This window comes from Chelon labrosus, assembly GCF_963514085.1.
Source record: "Chelon labrosus genome assembly, chromosome: 3".
NCBI lineage: Eukaryota > Metazoa > Chordata > Actinopteri > Mugiliformes > Mugilidae > Chelon > Chelon labrosus.
In genome coordinates, this window is record NC_140339.1 from 14,989,902 (window position 1) to 15,014,431 (window position 24,530).

At 40.9% G+C, this 24,530-nt stretch overlaps 1 protein-coding gene across 1 annotated transcript; it reads right to left on the reverse strand.

Moving 5' to 3' along the window:
• Positions 1-558: 558 nt before the first annotated feature.
• On the reverse strand, positions 559-15,746 carry LOC311485568 (semaphorin-7A). Its single transcript, XM_084541062.1, has 14 exons — positions 15,639-15,746; positions 13,065-13,192; positions 12,926-12,970; positions 12,719-12,817; positions 12,338-12,446; positions 11,949-12,056; positions 11,718-11,860; positions 11,402-11,580; positions 10,865-10,973; positions 9,918-10,101; positions 9,155-9,270; positions 8,805-8,947; positions 6,926-6,999; positions 559-3,561 (listed from the first exon to the last, which is right to left on the reverse strand). The coding sequence occupies exons 1-14, from the start codon at positions 15,730-15,732 to the stop codon at positions 3,206-3,208; spliced, it is 1,887 nt and encodes a 628-aa protein (XP_084397188.1). The 5' UTR covers positions 15,733-15,746; the 3' UTR covers positions 559-3,205.
• Between the last annotated feature and the right edge of the window lie 8,784 nt (positions 15,747-24,530).

Here is a 24,530-nt window from a genome sequence, read left to right on the forward strand (position 1 = left end):
AAATTTCAGCCTTCCCATCAGCCCTGGGAGTATTTTCAGACCAGCAGTAAAACTTAAAGACCAAAGTTAACTTGTTGACTTAAAAATGTGAGTAAACTGAACCTGAAGAAAACCTCTGATTCAACTCAAAAAGCTAAGTTATAACTAACAATCATTTCTTGTTTTAACATGATAATATGAGTTAAAACAGCTGATTAGGTTACATTATCCACTGAAGAAAACTCGTGATCTTGTCAAATGAACTCACATTTCCAAATTAAGATCAATTTAACTAAATTCACATCAACTGCCATTTTAAGTTGAAAGCATTAATGTTTTAGTTTCTGCTTAAATTTCTCATCTTGTTTTACAGCGCAGGTGTCAGACTGGAGCCTGCAGGTATTCTTTAAAACAGACAATCATCTAAAGTAAAGTGAATAAAGTGAGTATTGACAGTATTTGAAGATTTTAAGTGCTGCAGTCCTCATGACTTGAAAGATAAATACAATGTGATGCACGTTGCTCTGAACTTGATCTGAACCGTGACAGTAAACTGCAGAATGAAACCGCATTGCATATGCAACAGGATAAACAGAATCATTTGCAAATATAAAAATATTTTCAACCCTTATAAAAAATCAGCTCTGCAAAAAAGTGCAGTGACACATTACAGACATACTAAAAACGACACATCACAGTGTACGTAGTTTACTGTACATTAGCAGGTTTATTGTTGCACATATCAAAAACGCCATTTACCGTTCCTCTTTCATTACATTTGGTCAAGAGATGTGTACAACCATTTCCTTTTTACCAGAAATTATGAAACTCTGTTGTAGGTCTAACATAGAACAGTAGACAGATGGTCTGTCCAAACACCTGTGACGTATTTATTTGTGTGTGTGTGTGTGTGCCTGCCCTTTTCCGAAGAATTTGGTCAACACACACAAACATCAACACATATCACACATACCAACACACAGAAACAGTAAAGTTCAAGCCGATCTTTTTGATATGAGCAAATGGAAAGTCTAGAAATTAAGGAGAAATCAGAAAGAAGCTGTTTTAGTGACTGGAACCCTTATAACATATATATAAAACCTTGGATATATAATATATATATATATATATATATATATATATTATATATCCTAGGTCCTAGGAACAGCTAAGATACTGCGCAGAACCCTCAAACTACCAAAGGACCCAAGCTTGAGAATGACATATTACACCTTAAGAGGGTGAGAGGGACGTTTTATATATATTATATATATATTATATATTATCATATAACTTAAATATCCTTCATATCTGTTTCTATGTGATGAAGCTACTGGACAATGAATTTCCCTCGTGATAAAACACAGAAATTGCTGGTTGTTCTCGCTTAACTGCCTGCAATGAGGAAATGGCCTGTCTCAACTTGAATTCTTTCAACATATCAAGAGTTTTTCACAATATGAACTTGTTTCCTAATCTAGAACAAAAGTCTTGACAAAGAATATCACTATAGGGCATTGTCTGAGGTAGAACAAAACATATTGAAAGTGCATAATATCTGTCCATTCAATAAATACTAAATTTACAAGACTATTAAGCTGGGATAGGCTCCAGCAGACCCCACGCAACCCTTAACAGGAATAAGCGGGTACAGAAGATGAATGAATGAATGAATGAATGAATGATTTTCTGAATGTGGTTAAAATGCGATATTATTACAATCCCAGGAAGCATCTCGTTTTCTAAAACCAGCTTTTAACAAACTAGATTTTTAACCAGATCTTCAGGCTTGATTTGAATGATAGCAACACAATTTAAAAAGTTGACTTATCATCAGATACATTCATGTACGTCGTCTTTTAAAAGAATACTGGTCTCCAGTCTATCACAGGGCTAACACAGAGATACAGACAACCATTCACACTCACACCTACAGCCAATTTAGAATCACCAATTAACCTAACAAGCATGTCTTTGGACGGTAACCACCTCTCCACTGTGCCGCCCAATTTTATTTTCAATGCCATACAAATCAAGGCACTAGATGTTTCATGTTTTGGAAGTTTCTACATTTGTCCCTGTGTCAACATTTGGATGCAATTTGTGGGAGGAACACACTGATGTTAGCTAACTTCACACTGAAATCGGTATTAGTACAAGACCCCTCATTATTATTGGTTTGCGCATACACACAGTCATAGATCTGCTATAAGAAGAACAACAAAAACTAGATTATTGCAAGCGATCATAAAGGGGTCCAAGTCGTGGTGAAGTCGTCCCCAAGCAGGACGCAGAGGCATAAGTCAACAGTAGCGCCCCCTATAGAACGTATTGCACGAAACTTGGTGGGCTTGTAAGGAGTCATCCACAGATTATTATTGTCAAATTTTAAACAGTTTACTGTGGTGGTTTGTGAGATATAAACATGTACTCGTTGCAGCGCCCCCTGCAGCCCGAATTTCACGAAACTTTGCATGATTGTACACAAGCATAATGGTGGTTGCTAAGTTTCATAAGGATTGGGTGAATACTTCAAAAGTTATAGGCCTTAAAGTCATATGAAAGGTTTTCATGTCACGTTTAGCGCCCCCTGTTGATGTAACTTGATGGGCGTCTACACAATATGTTACAGATTGTGTATGCTAAATTTCAAGAAGTGAGCTATTGCATTTTTTGAGATTTTGAAATATTGCCTTTGTAGCGCCCCCTAGAGACCAAGGGTGCTTGTACAGAATCATATTACTAGGGCTATCTGAAGAATCAGAGGGAGAAATTTTGTTTCTAGGGCACACGGTGAGGCAAAACGTAAATTGGCTTATTATAGTACCACCTAGCTGTAGGCATGTATATTTATCCTGGGCAGACACTTTAGCTACGCAGAAAAAGATAAATCATTAAATTAATAATAATAATAAGAATAAAAATCACAACAAAATCAATAGGGTTCGTTTGCATGGACCCCTAATAAATAAGAACTAAAAGACACATATTTTCTGTTTCACATTCTTTAAAACTTCTTTTGGTTAAAGCTGAAATTCTGGATTCATTAAAATGTGCCAATGCACTTGAAAGGGACACTGATGTGTTGAGATGTATCAAACGCAGTTGAAAATTATAACATATCCTACATTAATGATGTTTTGACCCTAGCCACTGCTAGAGTATACACTCTCTCACACACAGGCCACAACTCTATATTATCAACCGCACACTCGTATCATGTCATTTAGCAACAGGACCAACTCTTAATCATGACAAACATTAGACAAACCCAGAGCACTGGGCTTGGTCGTTGACCCACACCTCTGTTCTCCAGTTGTAGTCGGTACTGAGCCAGGACTTTTACGGAACCCATCTCCTCTGACACACATCTGTGTGTTCCCTCCTGCTTGGGACCCATGCGGTCGATCAGAAGGAGACACTGCTCGTCCTTGGAGTTGCAGGATGTGTTACCTCCAGGGTTATGCCAGGTATACTGGGCATGACGGGAGGACACCGGGCACTGCAGGAAAAACCTGGAGTCGTGGGGAAGTTTGATCACAATCTCATCGGGTTGTGGCACATCACCCGCACCTCTAAATGCTGAGAAGAGAAAACAGGTAAGTCTGTTTAGCTTTAAGGCGGATGTTTATTTAGCGTCTTTATTTAATCTGCAACCAGACTTGTTACTTATTTCAGTTAGAGCATGGCGGGCTCGTAGACAAGTCATGGGTGTGTGTCGGTGTGTGTGTGAATGACAAGTGCTTCTATTACCACTAAGGTAGAAAAGCACTATATGCAGTAAGTTCAGAGCATTTACCATTTTTCAAGATGCTCTGCACAAGCCTGGAAGTCTCGAATGTGTAATGAAAGCAGGCTTTAAATCTAAATCTAATGTTAAAATGAACCAAAAGTGTAAGGATGGTGTTGGTGCTAGGGCGGAACTGAAAGATGAGGGATTACGGTAAAAGGAACTGAGTTGGTGCTTGACTGAGATTCAACACGTTAAACACAGACAGATATATAGACACTTTATCTATCCCGATTATAAGACAAAAAGAAGAGGTGCAGTCTTTTGCACATGGTCTTTCATCTATGCATGATACAAATAACTCAAGGCCTTCTGGGTAATGAAATCGCCGAATGGGGTGGAGACACTTGGAAGACTAACAGAGTAAAGAAGAGCGTCCTCAGCATATTGACATATATGAGTGATGTCACGTTTATCTCTGTAAATGAGAACTATATGACACAGAATACGAGTGTGATAACACATTTAGAAGTTGGGAGTGCAGCGTAGGAGGCAACAGGACTTAAATGTTTAAGCATTTCCAGCTAACACTGTTTAGCTGTCATGAAGACAGTGCAATGTTTTACTAAACATAAAAAGATAAAAAGCCGCAAAACACATTGTATGCATTGGAAATTTCAAAAGAGGTCAACCACCTCTTTACTTGGCCCAAATCATGTGTACGGTAACATGTGAAGTGGCATCATGAGATGCTCAAACAGGAAACTCCGTGGCTGAAACACGTGACCAACATGGAAGTTCCTCAAGTTCACAACGTTGTTCATATTTTTGTGAACTAAACGCATAATTTTTCTAACTGTTAGACATTAGTTTCGCTCGATCTGGAGGGAAATAACGACGTTCACCCCCGTTCAAGAAAAAAAGTTTTACGACAGTGATTTACAGCATACAGCATGGCTGGTGCAGCGGAAAGAGAAGCCGCCTCTGGCACCGCACCACCACCACCACCACCACCACAGAAACAGTTGGCTTATTTCCTAGTGTATACAGTCAATGGATATTCAAAAAAGCAGTACAGATCCTGGCGGAAAAAAAATATTACGGCTCGAAGCTGCTCATTACAGGAACGTGAACTAGTTCATTTTGGAGTCTTAGTTCAAAATTAAAAAATGTGAACAATGAACTTGAACTAGTTCACTTTTATCTGTGTGGGCTGAACTTTGAACTAGTTCTTGTTTAGTGTGAACTTGCACACTGAAGGGTGACTTCAAAAGCCAATCAATCCCCATACAATACCTAACTTTAGAGGCAGAAGTAAAGCAGCTTGCATCTAACCAGCTATTTTAACTAGTTCCTATTTTTAATATGTCGCTTGCTGGTAAAGGTAGCACCACTGCCGTAAGTTTCATACAGGAAGCTTGCTCTCCCCCTCCCCCCCCAGCTACAACAGAGGATGTGAGACCAGCTGATGTGAGACAAGGCTTGTGATATGCCATAAAAACCATAAAAGCTACTTTACATATTGCTGTGGGATCACATCAGCTTGAGTTTGTCATTTAAGCAGCAGACTCAAAAAGACAGACCAGTTGTGTTTTACCATAATTAGATTGACTGCTGCTGAAACATGTAAATCCTGCCTTTTGTAAAAGAGGCTTCAGATGAATGGTAAAAAGTAGCAGAAACACTATAGATATATGAATTGTAATTAGTGAATTAGTGTAAAGAGCAATATGTATGTAGCCGTAGTATCTGAGATGACAATAAATGCCTGTTAGTGTGACTAGTGTTACTGTCCTAGTTGACCTGCAGAGCTGTTCAGGCAGTAAAATTCTGTCTACGTCCAACATCTTTTGCATGTATGTTTGATTAGCTGTTTTACAGTATGGCTAAAGGCGTCCTCTGTTTGGATAAGGGTTATTACCAGAGCAGATGTAGAGAGAGCAGTCTAACAGGAAGCCTCATATAATTTAGACCTACAAGCGAGTTACTACATACACAAACACATTCTTCAAAGCAGTCAAGGCACAGGGTGGGCCATGTGGTAGACTCACGAGGGACAGCCAAAAATAACTCCTTCTGGTCCCCAAATGGATAAAGGACACATTGGCAATGTGAAAGATACGGCTGCAAAAGATTTCTGACCAGGCCATCATTTGTTTAAGGTTAGAGTTATACCTGCATGTCAATTACCACAGAGTCATTCACATCACATTTCCAGAGGCAGTCTGCAGCAGTTGTGAAAAGTGGAACTGGTTTGACCTTTTAAATCCCACGTGCTGTTTAAAGAATACCTTTAACCCCTTGTCGCAGAGTGTCGCAAATTTACGACGTGCTGTTTATGCTCAGACTGCAGCCGAAATAACGCATGTAATCCTCCAATGTTGGTTTGTGCACATTCAAAAAATACCTAGGAACCTTTTGCAAGCACTAGTTTCTCGTAGGACCGGTCGGAGTGGTAAGCAAAAACACAAATAATTAATTTCTTTATATAATTGAAAAATCAATTCAGGCGTCAAGGGGTTAAAAATACCTTGCTTCTGCTTCTAAAATATTTGGAAGCAGAGCTGCTCTGTACTACAATAGAAAGGGCTGTACTGTTGCTTGCAGCTTTGAGAATGTGCATACAAAGACACATGCAAACAGAAATAAAAGTGTATTAATATGTTATGAAGAATTACTAGCGCTTTTCAACGGCCGTGATAACCTCCACAGAACGGTGTTTAGTTGTTGAGTGGTTTTCTACGTCCATGGTAACAGTTATTTAGGGATGAACTGAGGCGACATCTGGCTTTCATGCTGTTCCCCTGCAGACTATTTACATTAATTGATGCTAATGGGCCTTAAATGCAATAAGGAATTTAGCTTGGGTTAGCTTAGCATAATGACAGGAAGCACAGTGCCGACAGAGCCAGGTCAGCTGTTTCCCCAGTTGTAGTATTTATGCTAAGCTACGCTAAACTGCTGGGTTGTTGTAGCTTCTTTTTGACTGAAGATGGATGGAAGTGATATTGATCTTCACATCATCAGCCATACATTTGTTTATGTATAATTATTATTCCAAACAAAAATAAACTTGAAGTTACATAAATGGCCTGTACCACCATGGTCGCACGAATTTACCAAGCAGTTAGAGTTTATGCTAAACCACATTAAATATATTGAAGTTAATCAAGTAAGAAAAAAAATGTAAACGGCTTCAAATAAATAACTTTATACCTTTGCTAGGAAGAGGTACAGAAGGTGGAGGACAGGTGGCCGTGTTCCTTCTGCTTTCACCCTTCTGATTCCCACTGTGAAAGGAAAAGTATGTTTAATAATTGCCAGCTACAGAAAAGCCACACAGCTCTTTAATTTCGTTAATCTTTTTTAAATTTCAACATTAATTTGTCAGGTATCATTCCATTATTTAAGGCAAAGTGAGTAATATAAAAGTAACATCTCCCATGATCACATAACTCTCTGACTGTGCCTGCTTAGTTCATGACAAAATGAACTGTAAACATCCGTCTACACACAGAACTGCTCTTAGGTGTAAACAGCAGTAGTAACAGTATAGGTTTTAGGTCAAACCACACAACCCTCGCCTCCTCTAAATACTTTTGGTGAGAATGTGAAAGAGTCCTTGACCCTGACTCTCAAGTAGAAAACATCTGGCATTGCAGTCCCACCGCCGAGTGTGGAGGAATGAGAAACACTGTGGAGCTCTTTTACCACCAAGGAGGAAATGTGCCTTTCGAGTGCAGACTATCTCCCTCGTCTACTGAGTTTTCAGCCTTTTCTGTTCCTCCTGAGTTTTCTGTTCAGTTGTCAGGTTTAGTTTTGCTCTTTCTGTTATTCGGTTTGTTTGTTGTGCTTACTTCCTGTTTTATTTTGAAAAGCTCCAGGGACTTGTGTTCTTGCCATGGGTATTTATTTTTTCCCCTCCTTGTGATTAGTTATGGTGTATGGAGTCTGTGTGTTCCTCCCTCATTAGCTTCACATGTTACAAATCAGTCCTTGTGTGTGTTTTCAGTCCTGCCTTTCCTCTAGTTCCTTATCACTTCCTCTGTTCTGTTATTCTGATCTTCCGGTTGTGTGCTTACAGATATTTTTCATTGTGCGCCTTTCTTTTTTTGAGTGTTCCTCTGGCCTTTTAGTTTTCTACACGTGGGCAATCTGATTAATATCCCTGTCATTTCCTATACTGATGAGGAAATATGTCACAGAATCATAGTCACTTTGTGGTCTGCTGCTGAACTTGTGGTTCCGGGGGGCGTGAGCTGCATTTCCGTATGTTTGCTGGGGGTTGGTGGTGCAAAAAAACAAAAAACAAATCAACATACTGAGAGGTTTACTTCCACTGCAGCTCTCTTTCACTGAAATGTCTCTTCCTATTTACAGAGAAAGGCATCTGCCTTGTTGAGAGGTTGTCTTCATTATCAGGCTGACTTTGGCTTTGACTTTGACAAATGAAAATAAATTAATACCAGCACACATGATCTGTACAGCTCGTCTAAAAGTGATCATCTACCGTGACACAGAACTGAACTGAAACATCACACAGAACTGACACGTGAGAAGAAAGCTCACAGTGCGTCGCTGTATGAGGAAAGTTTAAGTGATTTAAGTGAGAATTCATTAAAACAAAAAAAAAACTCTTTCTTCAGAATGACACCTTAAAACGATCAAACTTGACTGGACATCTGCTCAAAACCATATTTCCAACCACAGCTACTCACAGCTGTAAAATGGTGGGGGCTGTGGTTTAAAAAAAAATAAAAAAAGGTGACACAAATGTTAGCAGAATAAAAGCTGACTGTACTGGGGAAGAGTGTATGACTACGACGAGCAATGAGTGTGGTATGCTATGAGCGAATATCTTTGTAATTTATAGTTCAACCTTATCATAACAATTGCGCCATACTGTAAGTAACCTCTGGTCACCAGGTGTAGTTGGTGGTGAATCATGTTCTGAGCTAAGCAGCTACTGGAATCAGACTTAAAGTATGTGCTTTGGGGCTTAGCTCAGTTTCACCGCTAACTAATCTAAGGCTGCTTTGGATGTTTGCCTACTTATATGACAGGTCTACTGTTACATAAAGCACTGAGGTCTTACGTTGTCCGGGTGCAATTCCTGCCGTTCCAGTCACAGTAAGGATCTCTGGATAAGAAACAGTCCATGCAGGTGTTTCCATACTCCTTGCAGTTTGCCACATCCACCTGGGCCACTTCACTTCGGGTGTTCACATACAGCATTCTCTGCAAAGATGCACAATTGTTTTCTGGGGGGGCTTTTTTTTTTTTTTATTAAAGAACCTTTATTCTTCACATTCTTCTTTAAGAAATGACATAATTTTGCTTTATTGAATCAGTACCATTGTTTGCATTTGAATAAAACCTGTCCTTACTTGCACCCTCGGGGCTTGTTGGGCATGATAAGTGCGTAGGAAGCATAGTGTTACTTACAGAGGATGGGTGAAAGAGCATGCCGAGGATGTGTGCTCTGTGTTTGAATGGTCGATACTCCGCGATGACAAAGGTGTCACTTTCATTATGCATCACCTTATGAATCCCTCCATTATCTATTCCAGGGCAAAAGAAGGTGAGAACAGAAGTGGGCTGAATAATTCAATAAATACGTCTGAGCAACCCACACCACAACCATCACTCGCTCACATCTCTGGTAATTCTGGTGATCTGGTTACCTCAAATCACCCTATCTCTGTATCTGTGACCTGCAGTTATTCACAGAGTGAGATTGAACTTGCAACAGATGTGACTGGTTGTCACCCCTGTTAATATCCATAATATCTTGTCTTCAGTCAGAGGTAAAAAGAAATGTTATTCTCAAAAAGTAAAGCCACATGATGTTTTGTCCTGTTTTGGGGAAAGAACAGAACACACAACCAAGACCAAAAGCTTGGTCATAATGGTCAGTGAGAATTAGAAAACATCTTCTTCTGTTTGTTCCACATGTTTGTATAATATGTCTTCTGTCTGTTGTCTGTGTGTCTTTTGTGTGTTTTACACAAGGAACATTTGTGTCAGTCAACACAAGTCAAGCCACATACCACATCTTAACTTTCCTCTCCACCATCCAGTCCTACTCAGTCCTGCTGGAGTATTGTTTTCTGTCTCAGCTACCACTGTACATTAGCGTGAACAGTTTTGGTAGTTTCCCCCCAGTGTAACAAAGCCTATAAGACAGATATTACTGTATATCACTCACTTAGAGACAGAAACAAAACTGTAGAGTCACTGTTCGTCTTGTCAACGTTGATGTGAGTGTAGTTGTGGTCATTGAAGAGAATTGGGCTGGACTTGTTGACAGGCTGAACCCATTCGTCCATCTCTGTAGTTATCTCAATCATCCTGAGGATGTCCAAAGAAAGCTTGTCGCTCTCTGCAACACACTGTGGAAAAAAAACAAAACAATACAAGTTTATGAATGGCAGCACACCAGCTGACTGTTCACTAAGCTCCATTTATCTGCTATAAAGCTTTCTGGTCTCTCAGTGCATCTCTGCGCTTTACAATTATGATCCTTGCAGATTTACTGCCTGAAACTTTGAAAGCTAACATGAGCTCCATGGCTACTCTCCAGCTTACATTATTTATTAACCAAATGACTTAGTTTAAACCACTTTAAAGCCTTTGAGTTAATTGGGATTTCAATGACATGAGCGTTGACACTGGAACTAATCAAAATATGTGAATGAGTGAGCAAACGTTGAAAAATGTTTTGAGCACGGCACTATTCCAGCCAACCAGTGACAATCGTGTTCGTTCACCGAACAGGTGGAAGGGGATGGCAGGGGAGACAGGGGCAGTGTTAGTGAGAGAGAAATTCAGGAAGAAGAAGGACTAACATGCTGAACTCTGAGGAATGATGGAGGTGGAATAGCTCCAAAGGAAATTACAATAACAATGGATGGCTTTGTAATGATGGAGAGAACTCAGGGGGCTGAAAAACGTGAGGATGGACGTGGACGTTGCTCTGAGTCTAGGCGGGTAACAATAGTTTTGCTATGTCTTCAAAGAACCATGACATGCTGATGGATGGTCTCTCTCAGGAATGACCGACTCCACCTTTACTAACGCGGTCTGATAGCAAAATAGCAGCCATAGTAGTGCAGAAATGATTCAGTGGCACTGACTGCTACATTTATCACATACTTCTTTTCGTATTTTCGTATCCGCGTTTGTCCCAAAACCTTTGAATCCAGACGTCGCAAAGACTTTGTCTATGTCTCCAATCGTGTAGACACACACCGCACTCATTCCCCTGCAGAGAGATGCGCACAAGTCAGCAGGCTCACATGGAGACATCTGTAGCAACATGGTGGTACACTGAGGTCAACAAACGATTTTAGTCATGTTGCTGAAACACCAGAAAAACAAAAACAGCTGAGCAGACAGAGGATGTCGTTTAAGAAAGAACAGAACTCAACTTTGTACAAACTCCTTCCATCTGTTTAAACTAATCTAATTTAGTGTTCACAGCACAGGGTTTCAATTCCTTTCTCATGATGTTTTAAAGTCAACCAAAGCAAGTGACTGTATGGTTTATATCAGTGTGAATGACTCCTCAAATGATGCAGAGAGCTGGGTCACCGGTCAGGTTGGAATTTATTTTTGGAAAAAGCACATGGTGCGATAAAACCTCACAAATACACGCTTTCTAAAATATAGTCAACAATAACAGAGCCCTACCATTCATTTCTGAACAGTGCATAGATCTTGGTATCGCTCCAGTGGTCTGCATGGACAGCGGCCGTATCTACCAGCTCAGAGAAATACTGTCCGGTGTCAGAGTTTCCACAGAAGAGCTTAGCATTCAACTGTGAAGTCCACTTATACTGCAGCTTGTTCTTGGGACCACCACGATCAGACTAGAAGGAGAACACAGCCAAAGGATCAATCGCTCCTTCCTAATCCACTTACAGTGTAATGATTAGTACATGAATATGGTTGCAGTTCAATGTTGGTGACACTTTTTATTATAAATTCCTAACTGTGTCGGCCTTACCATGCAAACTCGGGTCACAAAAGGGAGCCACATATCGCTATACACTCCTGTGTCACTGTTTTTCTGCTTATAGAAGGCATACACTTTGTCCTGCAAGGGATTGTTTCTCCTTTTGCTGATGGTCAAACCCACATAGTGCTGCTCTAAAGACAGAAAAAAACAAAAAGCATTATTGTGGCAACCTCACTCAACTTCAGAAACTTCTCAAGTATGTCTCTCTGTGCAAAATACCTTTGTCAGACATCAGTGGTCTAACTGTTTTTTCGCCAAACTTGTAAAGGCCAGCATTTTCTCGAGATCCAGAGGATGTGATGTAGAGATCTGAGCTTCGTTCAGATTCTGGAATGAACAATTGCACATTTTAAGGCATTATACAGTAAGTAGGTGCGAACAGCAAGCACTGCTGCAATATCAGTACAGCAAACTGTAGAAAAGTAGAAGGAGAAACCATTTAGTGAGTAGTGAGTTGGGTAAAGCAGGTTAGCACTTTTGAAAACAGCACAGATGTTTTCTGCAATTATTCGTCTCCCACCAGATTAATGCTTAAATTAGCCATCAAGAGAACGAGGTGAATGAGAAAGCGGAGATGTTCTTTTTATTTTGTGTGTAGAAAAACTCACCCACAAGAGCAGCCTGTTCACCTTCCTTTATCACATGTTCCCTTATGCTATAAGATATATGTACTAAATCGTCAGAAGGAACACAGGTGGGTGACTGCTCTGATAAATTCTACAAAAAAAACAAAACAAAACAACACTGTGTGTTTTAAAATGTCCCCACAACTGTCCATTGCTGGGGGCAGAAATGTGATTGAATGACTTCATAAAACATTTAACACCCTACAGGTAGAATAAAAATAGGAGAAAGAGGAAGTTCTGATCGTTGGGTTTGATATGAACATATAAATAAAGAAGAAGAGTAAGTGACAAGTGATGCTGAACAGAAGTAGCTGTTTCTATTGCTAGTGAAGTTCTCAGTAACTCATCTTCGCAGTAACCTACCAAGCCACAGCACTGGGACTGCCAACCGTCGGTTCCGCACACGAACAGCTGGCTGCCCTCTGCCCTCGGGTGTGCAACAGTGATGTTATAGTTGCAAGCCTGAACGAAAAGAGCAAGATGTTTTTGGACTGCTTCTCGAACAGTCAACAGTTCTTTACAATGAATGAAAACCCAACTACTCTGCCTCGCTGTAGTTACACTACTCACTTCGTCGCCACATTCATGCCACCGCAGCTTTTTTTCTGGGGGAGTCTGTAAAGAGACATAATGTAGGATGTTAACTTTGCTCCACATTGCTATAAAGTCCATGACTCAATTTGTAGCATATTGAACATTTTTTTTTTACTTTTGTATGGTTTTGATGAAAGTTGTAGAAATTCAGGTGTCTTTGTCCAGCAGCTATGACAGTGTCCGGCTGTCTGTCCAGTAGAATCTGTACAGGTGCATGGTGTCCACGTAAAGGCAACGTTTTCGCTGCAGAAATACAATTTAAAAAACATATTGAATTGCAAACAAGATCCAATATGTGGAATAAGTATGCACAACAAGTTCATGCTGCTACTGTACACAAGCTTATTCACACAATATATGAAGTTATATAACTTAGGTTCAGGAACAAGTCCACACCTCAAACATCCAATTACCTGCACCTGCCTATATAGGCGTCTATCCTGGTCAAAATAAACATCTTTGTACATACTGAGGTGTGGTGTTGTTCGTGAAATAGTTATGTTAAGGATGGCAGTGCCTGTCAGTCTCTCCACTACTTTGGCCAAGACTGAACTATCTCAACAGCTACTGGATCAGGACTGCCTGAAGTAGAGCCTTGTCACTTTGCTTCCAAAGTTAAGGTATTTGTTCCAACTGTTGGACTAAGGGTCTAGTTTAATGCACCTTTTCAAAACATTTTGGCATTTAACACGCTGAGAACCAGTACACTGTGCCCTCATTTATGTGGTCTTGGCTTTGGCCCACACCATAAACATCAACATAGACCGCCATCAGTATGCTAACAGGAAGAACCGGTCAGTCGTTATGCAGCGGCCATCACACTCGACACCTGCTCCCCTCAGGGTTGTGGACCCTGTGGCTGTACTTATATAAGGCTGCTCTGGGAATTATCTGAGCAGTTATATAGTGAAGTTTGAAGATGACACTGCTGCGGTTGGACTGATCGCCAACACCAGTGAGTCTGTGCACAGGCAGGGGGTGTGAGAACACGTGGGCTGGTGTGGAGAAAGGGGAAGAGCAAGGGAATTGTCATAGACTGGAGGAGGAGAGGCATCACACTCTCCTACTACATGGGAGTTGAGTGTGAGCAGGTGTGGAAACAGTGACATATTTTTACCCATGTGTGGTGGAGAGCACTATCATCTGCTATCACTGTCTGGTACGGGGACGGTTCTGCGGCTGACAGGAAGATGCTGCAACGAGTGGTAATATCCAGATGGTGGATGGGGGGGCCCCCCATGAACTGTTGGGGGGCTCATGGGGGGTGCCCCCATGAACTGTTCAACCGCCTCCTCTCAGGCAGGCATAGCCCGGACAACAAAGCTAAAGTGCAGCTTCTTCCCAGAGGCTGTGAGGATCATGAACTCCAGGACATAATTCTGTCCTTTGCTTTTTACTTTTTTATTTGTTTGTTATAGGATTATAGGATATAAGGTTTTTACATCTTATCACCTCATTTATTTATTTTGTACGGTGCTGGACCTGGGTAACGCATTTTGTTCCTTCATGTTTTAAACTTGGTTGAATGACTGAAATAAGCCTTGAACCTTATTAAAATGAAAACAGCGCTTGAGTTTGTCACTGTAAAATGTGCCTGTATGGGTGTTAGGGACATTATTTAACTGCTGTTGGAAGAAAGTCACTGTTAACATTTCCAGTGTGGAAATGTTTTTTCTCATAATACATTTTTCATTGTTATAGTAGGAAAAGCACAAGTGCCAACAATACAACTAACAATGACTCTTTTGAAAACCAGCTTCCTCCGTAACCCAAATTTATCTCACAATATAGAAACCATGATCACACAGTTGGTATTGTAATCACACAGGTCTACCCTGGATAATATTAATGAAGCTCAAGAACAGAAAGACTAGATTAGATAACACATCTTAAAATAAGTCAAAGAGGTTGTGGAGGAGCTAAAACCCAGACCAGTCTGCATCAGATGGGACTACTCCTGATCCAAACATCAGCAAAACACAGTGGATTCAGCGGGATGGCATGAGCATCTACGACTTCCAGTGGAACTGTGTGTTTATGTCACAGAGTGAACTAAGTGAAGTAAATGGAATAAACTAGTTAAAGAAGTGGACTCAGTCAGTCACCTGATCGAGAGAGAACCATGAACAAAGAATACCAGAAAGCAGCTGCATTACAGTCCAGCATCGCAAATAACAAAACAGCATTCTTTGTTGATGCCCATGTTTTCCAGAAGTCACATTAGGCTACTAACAATGAATACTTTGTTTATGATCTCTCGGGATACTGGACTGTGTAGTTACGTCCTTGTAACTCCCATGCGCCTTTCCTCCAATTGATAAAATCCCCAGATTACAACTGGAACTGCACATAAAGGCTATAATCATTATATAATTTTAAACTGAATGCGTGTCTCATGAAGAGCAAAAATAAACAAAAATATGTCCGGGTCCTAAACATATGGAGGTAACTGCCCACGAACTTGGATAAACACTTGTTCCTGATACTCAAGGTCCAGACATACTGACACGAATCGAGGCTGTTTTATAATAATAATAATTTAAAAAAAAGCCACAAGATTGTTGACATTGCTCAGACTTTGTTGCCCTGTAATTGTTTTCCTCGTCGCTCTTCGCTTCTATGTGCCAGTTTCGACCTTCAAACAATTCGATGTCTCATTTTAACATTAGTGAAAAGAAATAGCTCCTACCTCCGTCTGAGAATATCATTCTCGGTGAATATTTGGAGTTCGCCTCAGTCACACCACTGATTAATGACAACAATAATAAAAGAACAAGGTCCATCGTTATTCTGCGTCCTGCGCTAAATGAGCTCGTTCTTCCGGAGTCGCACCCTTAGATGTCTAAGAGGAGGTTACTATAATTTTTATCATGTGAATTGTGTAAATCTATGATTAATCATGAGGAATTTTAGATTATTTTTTTTAATTATTAGGAGAAATCATTTCAATAATAATTGTTCTTAAAATGAAACGTGTTGAGAGAATAATAAACTTATTAAGTCAAGGCAGACACATCAGCTTTTTATGTTTATTAAACGGAGAAGCTTTTTTAATGCTTTAATTATTGCAATTTTCCAGCCACTTAATATGTACCTATCTTCATTACTTTTCTGATGCATGTAAATCATACACTGATCAGCCACAACATTAAAACCACTGACAGAAGAAGTAAATGACATTGACCATCTTGTGACAATACAATGTTCTGCTGGGATTCATTCATGTGGATGTTACTTAAATATGTACCACCCACCTAGACCAGACCAGGCACCCCCACCCCATAGCAATGACACTCCTTGATGGCAGCAGCGATCCCCAGCAGGATGCAGCCTGACACAGACACACACACACAAAAACGTTCTAGGAACAACTAAAAAAAACATGAAAAACAGGTCGACAAATCACTAGATCCCAAACTGATCAAGTATCTGTGGGATGCACTGGAAGAAGCCTGATCCACAGAGGTCCCTCCCCTCAACCCATGGGACCCAGACACACCACAGGACACCATCAGAAGACCCAAGTCCATTCTCTGATGAGTCAGGACTATTTTGGAGGCACAAGGAAGACCTACACAATATTAGGCAGGTGGTCATAATGTTATGCATGATCAGTGCCATATATTAAAACAAAACAAACCCAAGGCATATATATATGCAATAAAATATATATAAAGCTATAGGCAGTGAAGGTTCGTTACTGAGTGACAACTTTCTTTTAATCTAATAAATAGAGCTGTCATTCATGAGCTATTTGATTGCACAACAATCAAAAAGACAAAACCTGTTGTAATTCAGACACTCAATGAATGACGAAACAGTGGAATAGAACAAAAGGTGCGTTTCAGTAGTTGTCATACTGTGAGGATTTCATCATCCTGAAGCCAGCAACTTCCCGCTGTGATGGTACAGGAAGGCGTGTCTTGTATTATGAGTAAGAACAGCATAAACTTGACTAATCAATAAATTATTCATTCATTCATTCTCTGTAACTGCTTGTTCCTGTTAAGGGTCGTGGCGGCTGCTGTAGCCTATCCCAGCTGTCATTGGGCGAGAGGCAGGGTACACCCTGGACAGGTCACCAGTCTATCGCAGGGCTAACACACAGAGAGACAGACAACCACTCACACTCACATGCACACCTACGGCCAATTTAGAATCACCAGTTAACCTAACAAGCATGTCTTTGGACGATGGGAGGAAGCCGGAGAGAACCCACGCAGACACAGGGAGAACATGCAAACTCCACACAGAAAGGCCCAGTCGGCCCATGGATTCAAACCCAGAACCTTCTCGCTGTGAGGCATCAGTGCTAACCACCTCTCCACTGTGCCGCCCCTATAAATTATTGGTTTTTGTAAATAGGTTCTGAAGATCATATTAAAGTTAGACATCAGCTTCATCACTCGCTCTGTAAAGCAGCCTGATGTCTATGTCCCGCTGGATGACAAAGGGTGTCATGCATGATCAGGCATAACATTATGACCACCTTCCTAATATTTTGTAGGCCTCCCTTCTGACTCATCAGAGAATGGACATGGGCCCTCTGAGGATGTCCTGTGGTGTCTGGCAACAGAATGTTGTTAATGGGGGCCTTTGGGCCCTATGGGTTGAGGGGAGGGGCCTCTATGGATCATCCCACAGATACTTATCAGTTTGTGATGTAGTGAATTTAGAAGCCAGGTCTACACCTTGTGCTGTTTTTCAGACTGCATCCTGCTGGGGATGGCTGCAAGGGGATGGCTGCAAGGAGTGTCATTACTATGGGGTGGGGGTGCCTGGTCTGGTCTAGGTGGGTGCTACATGTCTAAGCAACATCATCCACATGAATGAATGCCAGGTCTGAAAGTTTCCCATCAGAACTTTGAATTGTCACAAGAAGGTCAATATTCTTTACTTCACCTGTCAGTGGTTTTAATGTTATGGCTGATCAGTGTAAATTGCCAGTCTCTAAGATTTTAAGTTAAATAAACACATGTTAATTCATTGTCTGTCGCCACATAAGGTAACACAGTGATGACTGAACACATAACCCACAAATATATCACTGATTATAAATAATTAAAATAAACTAAATTAAACGAAAGTGTACTTTTTCCTGCCTGCTGATCACCTCTCAGACCCTGAGACTACTAAAGCTCATCAGCTACTTTCTTAATTCAGTGATTTGCTGGAACTACCCATTATGCACTATATGCTGTGAAATCTTCCACAAGTCATTCTCGCTGCACCATGAGAATACACATAGGTTTAAAAAACATAAAACTTCAGAGATATATCACAACCCTAGCTACACTTGGCTCTAATGCATGTGGATAAACTTATCTCTGTATGACATTAACGTACAATTAAATGTAAGCTCATTCGTCTGTAATTAATGAGCGTATATATGATCCACCCACACAAAAGCAAAACAAGAGAGACAATAGGCTTCTGCTCTTTTGGCCTGAGGACAGCCATATTAATAGCACAACAAATAGACTCAGGGAAAAACACAGTGTTTGCCAACAGAAGTGTTTGCCTTGTTTGTGTGTTCATATTCTTCCTGTTTAAAGCTCTTGTTGGTCAGGCAGTACACGGCGAGTAAATCATTTACAGAAAGCAACAATGGTTAAAGCCGTTTTGATCGACTGAAAACTAAAATAACCATCCAGAACAGACTTAAAGGTGGTGCAGAGCAGACATTCTCTACATGTGTATCACCATCTAACTAGACCGACTATTTATAAAATAAAATCGTGATTGATGAACCGTCTATTTTCCATTTCACTCCCTTTAGCAGACAAAACACATCTCTTTTAGAAAGAAACCAGATGTCTCAACTCTAACATCTAAATACCAAAGTTAGGAGGGACGGAACTGTGCACCACTGCTTGATAAACACACGCAGTAGGTTCTCAATAAATCTGTGGTGCTTTTCTACTTTTATACCACTCTGTGGGATTGAACTATGCTTAATATTTGAAACAATAATAACTGTGTGAAGTTGACTTATGCATTCATACAGTTCATTAGGTACATTCCTAATTGTTTAATGTTTGGAAGAATCAGTACTTTAAAAAAACCAATGGGCGGCACAGTGGTGAGGTGGTTAGCACTGATGCCTCACAGCGGGAAGGTTCCAGGTTTGACTGGGCCTTTCTGTGTGGAGTTTGCATGTACTCCCTGTGTCTGCGTGGGTTGTCTCTGGGTACTCCGGCTTCCTCCCATCGTACGAAGACATGCTCATTAGGTTAATTGGTGATTCTAAATCCCCATAGGTTTCCCCCCGCGACCCTTCACAGGAACAAGTGGTTACAGAAGATCAATTAAAATTTCTTATCCAGAGCAATTAAGTATTCTGAAGGATTTCTACAGATTCAGAAATATTGATCATAATCCCTAAATGATTGAATCAGAGGAATAAAATAAATAAATTTGATGGAATCAGGGTGTCATGGTTCTGTTTTTTTTTTTTGTTTTTTTTATTCCTGTGTTGTTTTGAGTTTTGCCCATGTTTCATGTTTTTTCAGTTTCCTGTTTTATTTTGTTAAGTTCTTGGTTTCCTGTCTTGTGTCCCTTCCCGCCTTTGTGATTGTCTTCCCCACCCTGATTGTTTTCACCTGTGTCTCCTCTGCCCTTGTATATATAGTCCTGCTTTTGCTTTGTCCTCTGTTGTGTCATACTGTTTTCCACCGTTTCCCTGCTCTGGTCTTGTTATGTTACATTCTCGTCTTTTTGAAGGTTTTGATTTTTGTTTTTGGTTCACCTGCCGTCTCAACAGCGCTTTGTGTTTCCTGAAGAGAGGATTTAAAAAAAAAAAAGAAGTGAGTCGGCCAGCATGACGAGCAAAGGTAGGTCGTTTCACAGTTTGTCGGCAGTGACCGAAAATGGCCACCTCTCAGCTCCCTCTTTGTCTTAGGGACAACCAACAATGACATATCTGCCGACCTGAGAGAGTGAGTGAGGGAGCGTAAGGCTGGAGTAGGTCAAGATGACAATGCCAGGATTCATGGGCATCAAATTGTGAAAAAGTGGCATTGTGACATTGCAGAAGCTTACTGAAACAATGCCACAGTGAATGTGTGCTGTAATCAAAGCTAAAGGCGGTCCAATGAAATATTTGAGTGTGTGACCTTTTTTTTGGCCAGGCATTGTATATTTCCCTGCATTCACATGTTCTCAGAGCTTCAGTCTGTCACATACAGTTAAATGATCAGCATCCATGATCTGTGCAGAGCTGTGCATGAAAAGAAGCAGGTAATGAAGGAGATCATATCCTCCTTAAACCTGTTTACAGGAGAGTTTCTGAGCCTGTGCAGAGTTTTCAGTGCTTGCATACACATTTTTCTCTGGATTCTTGGAATATTAATTGATCTAAATTCTCAGTCAATATCAATCAATCTTTATTTATAGAGCACTTTAAAAACACCATGGATGCCCAAAGTGCTGTACACAGACATGGGAATGCATAAAACACATAGAAGAATTAGAAATAAGATTAAAATCATAAAACAGACAATATAAACAATAAGAACCAACATCTCAAACTGAGTTAAAAGTCAATGTGAGGAGGAAGAGAGGATTTGAAAAAGGAAGTGAGTCGGCCAGCATGATGTGCAAAGGTAGGTTGGTTCACAGTTTGGGGTCAGTGACCGAAAATGCATGGCCACCTCTCAGCTTCCTCTTTGTCTTAGGGACAACCAACAATGACAGATCTGCCGACCTGAGAGAGAGAGTGAGGGAGCGTACGACTAGAGTAGGTCAGACAGATACTGTGGAGCGAGGCCTTGAACACATTTAAAAACAAAAGAATTTTAAAATTAATCCAGAAACAAACTGGGAGCCATTGAATTGCTGTGAAAATTGGGGTAATGTGTTCTTGTTTTTTGGTTCCAGTTAAAAGTCGAGCAGCAGCATTTTGAAACAGCTGCAGTCGAGGAAGTGACGTCTGACTAAGCACAACATGAAGTGCACTGTAATAGTCTAAACAAGTTGTGATCAAAGCATAGATTACAATCTCAAAATGGTGCAGAGAAAGAAATGGTGTCACTTTGGCTAGCTGTCTCAGTTGAAAAAAAAAAAGAATTTAACCACTGATTTAATCTACGCATCAAATTTGAGATCGCTGTTGAGTCTTACACCAAGGTTTGTTGCTGTCTGTGTCAAATGTTGATTTAAAGGCCCCAAATCAACATGGACCTTGGAGGGATCACTTGGCCCAAACAGCATGACCTCAGTGTTGTTATCGGTTTAAGTGTAAAAAATGCATGGCCGGCCATGCTTTGATTTCTGCAAAGCACTCTAGCAGTTGGTTTGCAGAGCAATCATCTGTTTGTTTAAGTGGCACATAAATTTGACCGTCGTCAGCGTGGAAATGGAATGCAATGCCATGTTTCCAGAGAATAGATCCAAGAGGATGCAAGTAGAGGGAAAAAGTATAGAGCCTGATTTGAGAGGCGCTGGATTGGACTCAGCAACACCACCCTTCTCCTGTGACAATGACATCAGCTTCCTCAACGAACTTAATAACTGCTTTGGGAGGGTTATGGTATTAAACAACACTGCAGGAAAAAAATCGGTTCCTCGCCCAGATGAGGAAGGTCAACGTCCGGAAAGCAGCGGACGCAGACAACATACCAGGAAACGTGCTTAAGGTGTGCTGACCAGTTGGCTGGGGTTCTCACAGACATTTTCAACACCTCCCTGCATCAGGCTGTGGCACCAACCTGTTTTAAGACTGCCACAATCATACCAGTACCCAAAAGAAACACAACCTCCTCACTCAATGATTACCACTCACCCCCATCATGATGAAGTGCTTTGAGAGGCAGGTAAAGGACCACATTATCCCCAGACTCCCCCCCCAACATTCGAGCCGTACCAGTTTTCTTATCTCCCCCACCGCTCAACAGAGGACGCCGTCTCCTCTACACTCCATCAGAGCCTGGAGCACACATGTGCATATGCTGTATGCATCATTCCACAGCACCCGATAAACAAACTTGCTGTTTTCAAGTTGATGACACACGACTGCTGTGCTAGGTTCACTACTAACCACATCGTGAAGTTTGCAGACGACACAACAGTAGTGGGCCTCATCAGCAACAACAAAGACAAGGCTTACAGAGAGGAGGTGAAACATCTTGTGGACTTGTGTGAGATCAATAACTTAATCCTGAATGTTACAAAAACAAAAGAGATCATCGTGGACTTCAGGAAGAACCAGCCCAGTCACACTCCCCAGAGCTGCATGTTCATCCTCATCTGAGAATTAAAATGTCCTGTCTTTATCTGTTGCTACATTCGTGTATATGCTTAAAAATAAACGTAGGCCAGGATATAAATAAAATAAACTGCAATGATAAGCAGTGGCCGGTGTTTTTTTGGCAATATTGTGTCATATTTGTTGGACTGCACTGTCGCAAGCAAGAATATTAAACAAAACAAACACAGTAATAGCATCAAAAAGAAGTTATCTCAGTGGCGCGGAAAACGGAAGAAAAAGAAAACGGGGGAAGAAATACGGTCAAAAGATAAAGGTAAGGCATTTGTTGGTGATGTGGGCTGGATAGGTGGAGGTGAAACGCCGTTTAGCAAGTTTGTTTATTTGTCCTGCTAGCCCTGGATAAATGTTAGCTAGCCAGCTAGCTACCCTGGATAAATGTTAGCTAGCTACCCTGGATAAATGTTAGCTAGCCCGCCCTTGATAAATGTTAGCTAGCTGGCTAGGATTTGTTCGTCATAAACTAAGCTTTGTGTTTACTCCTTGAAAGTTGGCAAATATAACATTAATATGTCTCATGTGAATGGACAGTCTGTCCTGTCATGGTCATAACGGACTGACTCCAGATCCCTTTATTCATATTATTATTATTATTTTCATTGTCAGGGCCGTTTCTAGCTTCGTGAGGGCCCTAAGCAAGATGCTGTTTGGGGGCCCCTAGTTTGTCAAACTACGATGAAGAGATTCCTAACCCTTAGATGGATTCAAGGAGTTTTATTGTCATTACACACATGTTGGTAGATGAGGTGGAACGAAATTAGTTACCCTGGTCTCGGTGCAAGCCAAAGCAGAAACAGTAAAAATAAGAGTATAAAAATAGAATAAAATTAGCTAACTGAGTATAAAAAATAGCCAAGTAAGTAATATAAATATAGAAAATGACAATTGTGCACTACTGTGCAAAACGACTGCGACTTTAAACCACAGATCCATTTTGCACTGAATGCAGTCATTTTGCACAGACTCCAGTAGTGCACAATTGTCATTTTCTATATTTATATTACTTACTTGGCTATTTTTTTATACTCAGTTAGCTAATTTTATTCTATTTTTATACTCTTACTTTTACTGTTTCTGCTTTGGTTTGCACCGGGACCAGGGTAACTAATTTTGTTCCACCTCATGTACGAACATGTGTGTAATGACAATAAAACTCCTTGAATCCATCTAAGGGTTAGGAATCTCTTCAGCATAGTTTGACAAACTAGGGGCCCCCAAACAGCATCTTGCTTAGGGCCCCCACGAAGCTAGAAATGGCCCTGGTGCAGATAACAGACTCTCTGAGCTGGTCCAAACACACTGGAACACTTGTAAAGAGGGCTCAGCAGCGCATGCACTTTCTGCGTCAGATGAGGAGAGTAAACCTACCCCCTCCCATTCTCACCACCTTCCACAGAGGTACTATAGAGAGCATACTGACCAGCTGCACCTCTGTCTGGTCAGGGGCCTGTAGTGCCTCCGACTGGAAGTCCCTACAGAAGGTGGTGAGGACAGCGGAGAAAATCATCGGGACTTCACTTCCTCCCATCCAGGACATTGCAAAGAAACGCTGTCTGAAAAGGGCCCAAAACATCACCTCAGACCCCTCACACCCCCACCATGGACTGTTCCCGCCTTGCTGCTGGACTCTGGAAGGAGGTTTCGCAGCCTACAGAGCAGAACAGCCAGGTTCAAAAACAGTTTCATCTCATATGCCATAAGACTGCTTAACGCATTATAAATAGTTACTCCGTCCTCACCCACCCACTCCTATTACCCTGCAATTAAAATGTGCAATAATATTTATCTCCAATTTTAGGTTTTTTACATGTGTATGTATTCTATTTTGTATATAATGTTTCTGTCAATATTCCTGCTGTGCTCTGAGCCATTGCACCTAAATTTCATTTTGATGAAAATCTAAAGTCTAAGCAGCCCCAGGACATGATGTGATGCCCCTTTTATATCGCATAATGTTACTACTCTGTTGCCAGTCAGCCTTATTAGCTGCAGGACCCAGGTGTTTTATTTTAGCATTACCCAACTTGTCCAGGTTTTAAAAGTAACTGAGCATTTGCAAGGGGCTGAATGAAATATTTAAAGTTTTTGTGGGTGCAGGTTCAGCTGGTTTGGAAGTAACATTGAGGAATCACTGTAGCTGAAATGAATTAATTCATTGCGTTCACCCACTCAAGCCACTCAAATATTCCTGATTGCCTCCTCACCTGTGCTCACCTGATTCCATTCTCCTCATCACCCGCTGCAGAAGGTTATTTAAACCTCCGGCTCACATCACTCACATCGCTCGCTTGTCAGGTTGTGTTTGTGTGTACGTAC

Coding starts and splice junctions, on each gene's coding strand:
- LOC311485568 (XM_084541062.1), bottom strand. CDS start 15,732: ATGGACCTTGTTCTTTTATTATTGTTGTCATTAATCAGTGGTGTGACT. Junction 12,818..12,925: donor GGCATGAATGTGGCGACGAA/GTGAGTAGTGTA, acceptor CTTTTCGTTCAG/GCTTGCAACTATAACATCAC. Junction 8,948..9,154: donor TGCTCTTTCACCCATCCTCT/GTAAGTAACACT, acceptor GCATCTTTGCAG/AGAATGCTGTATGTGAACAC.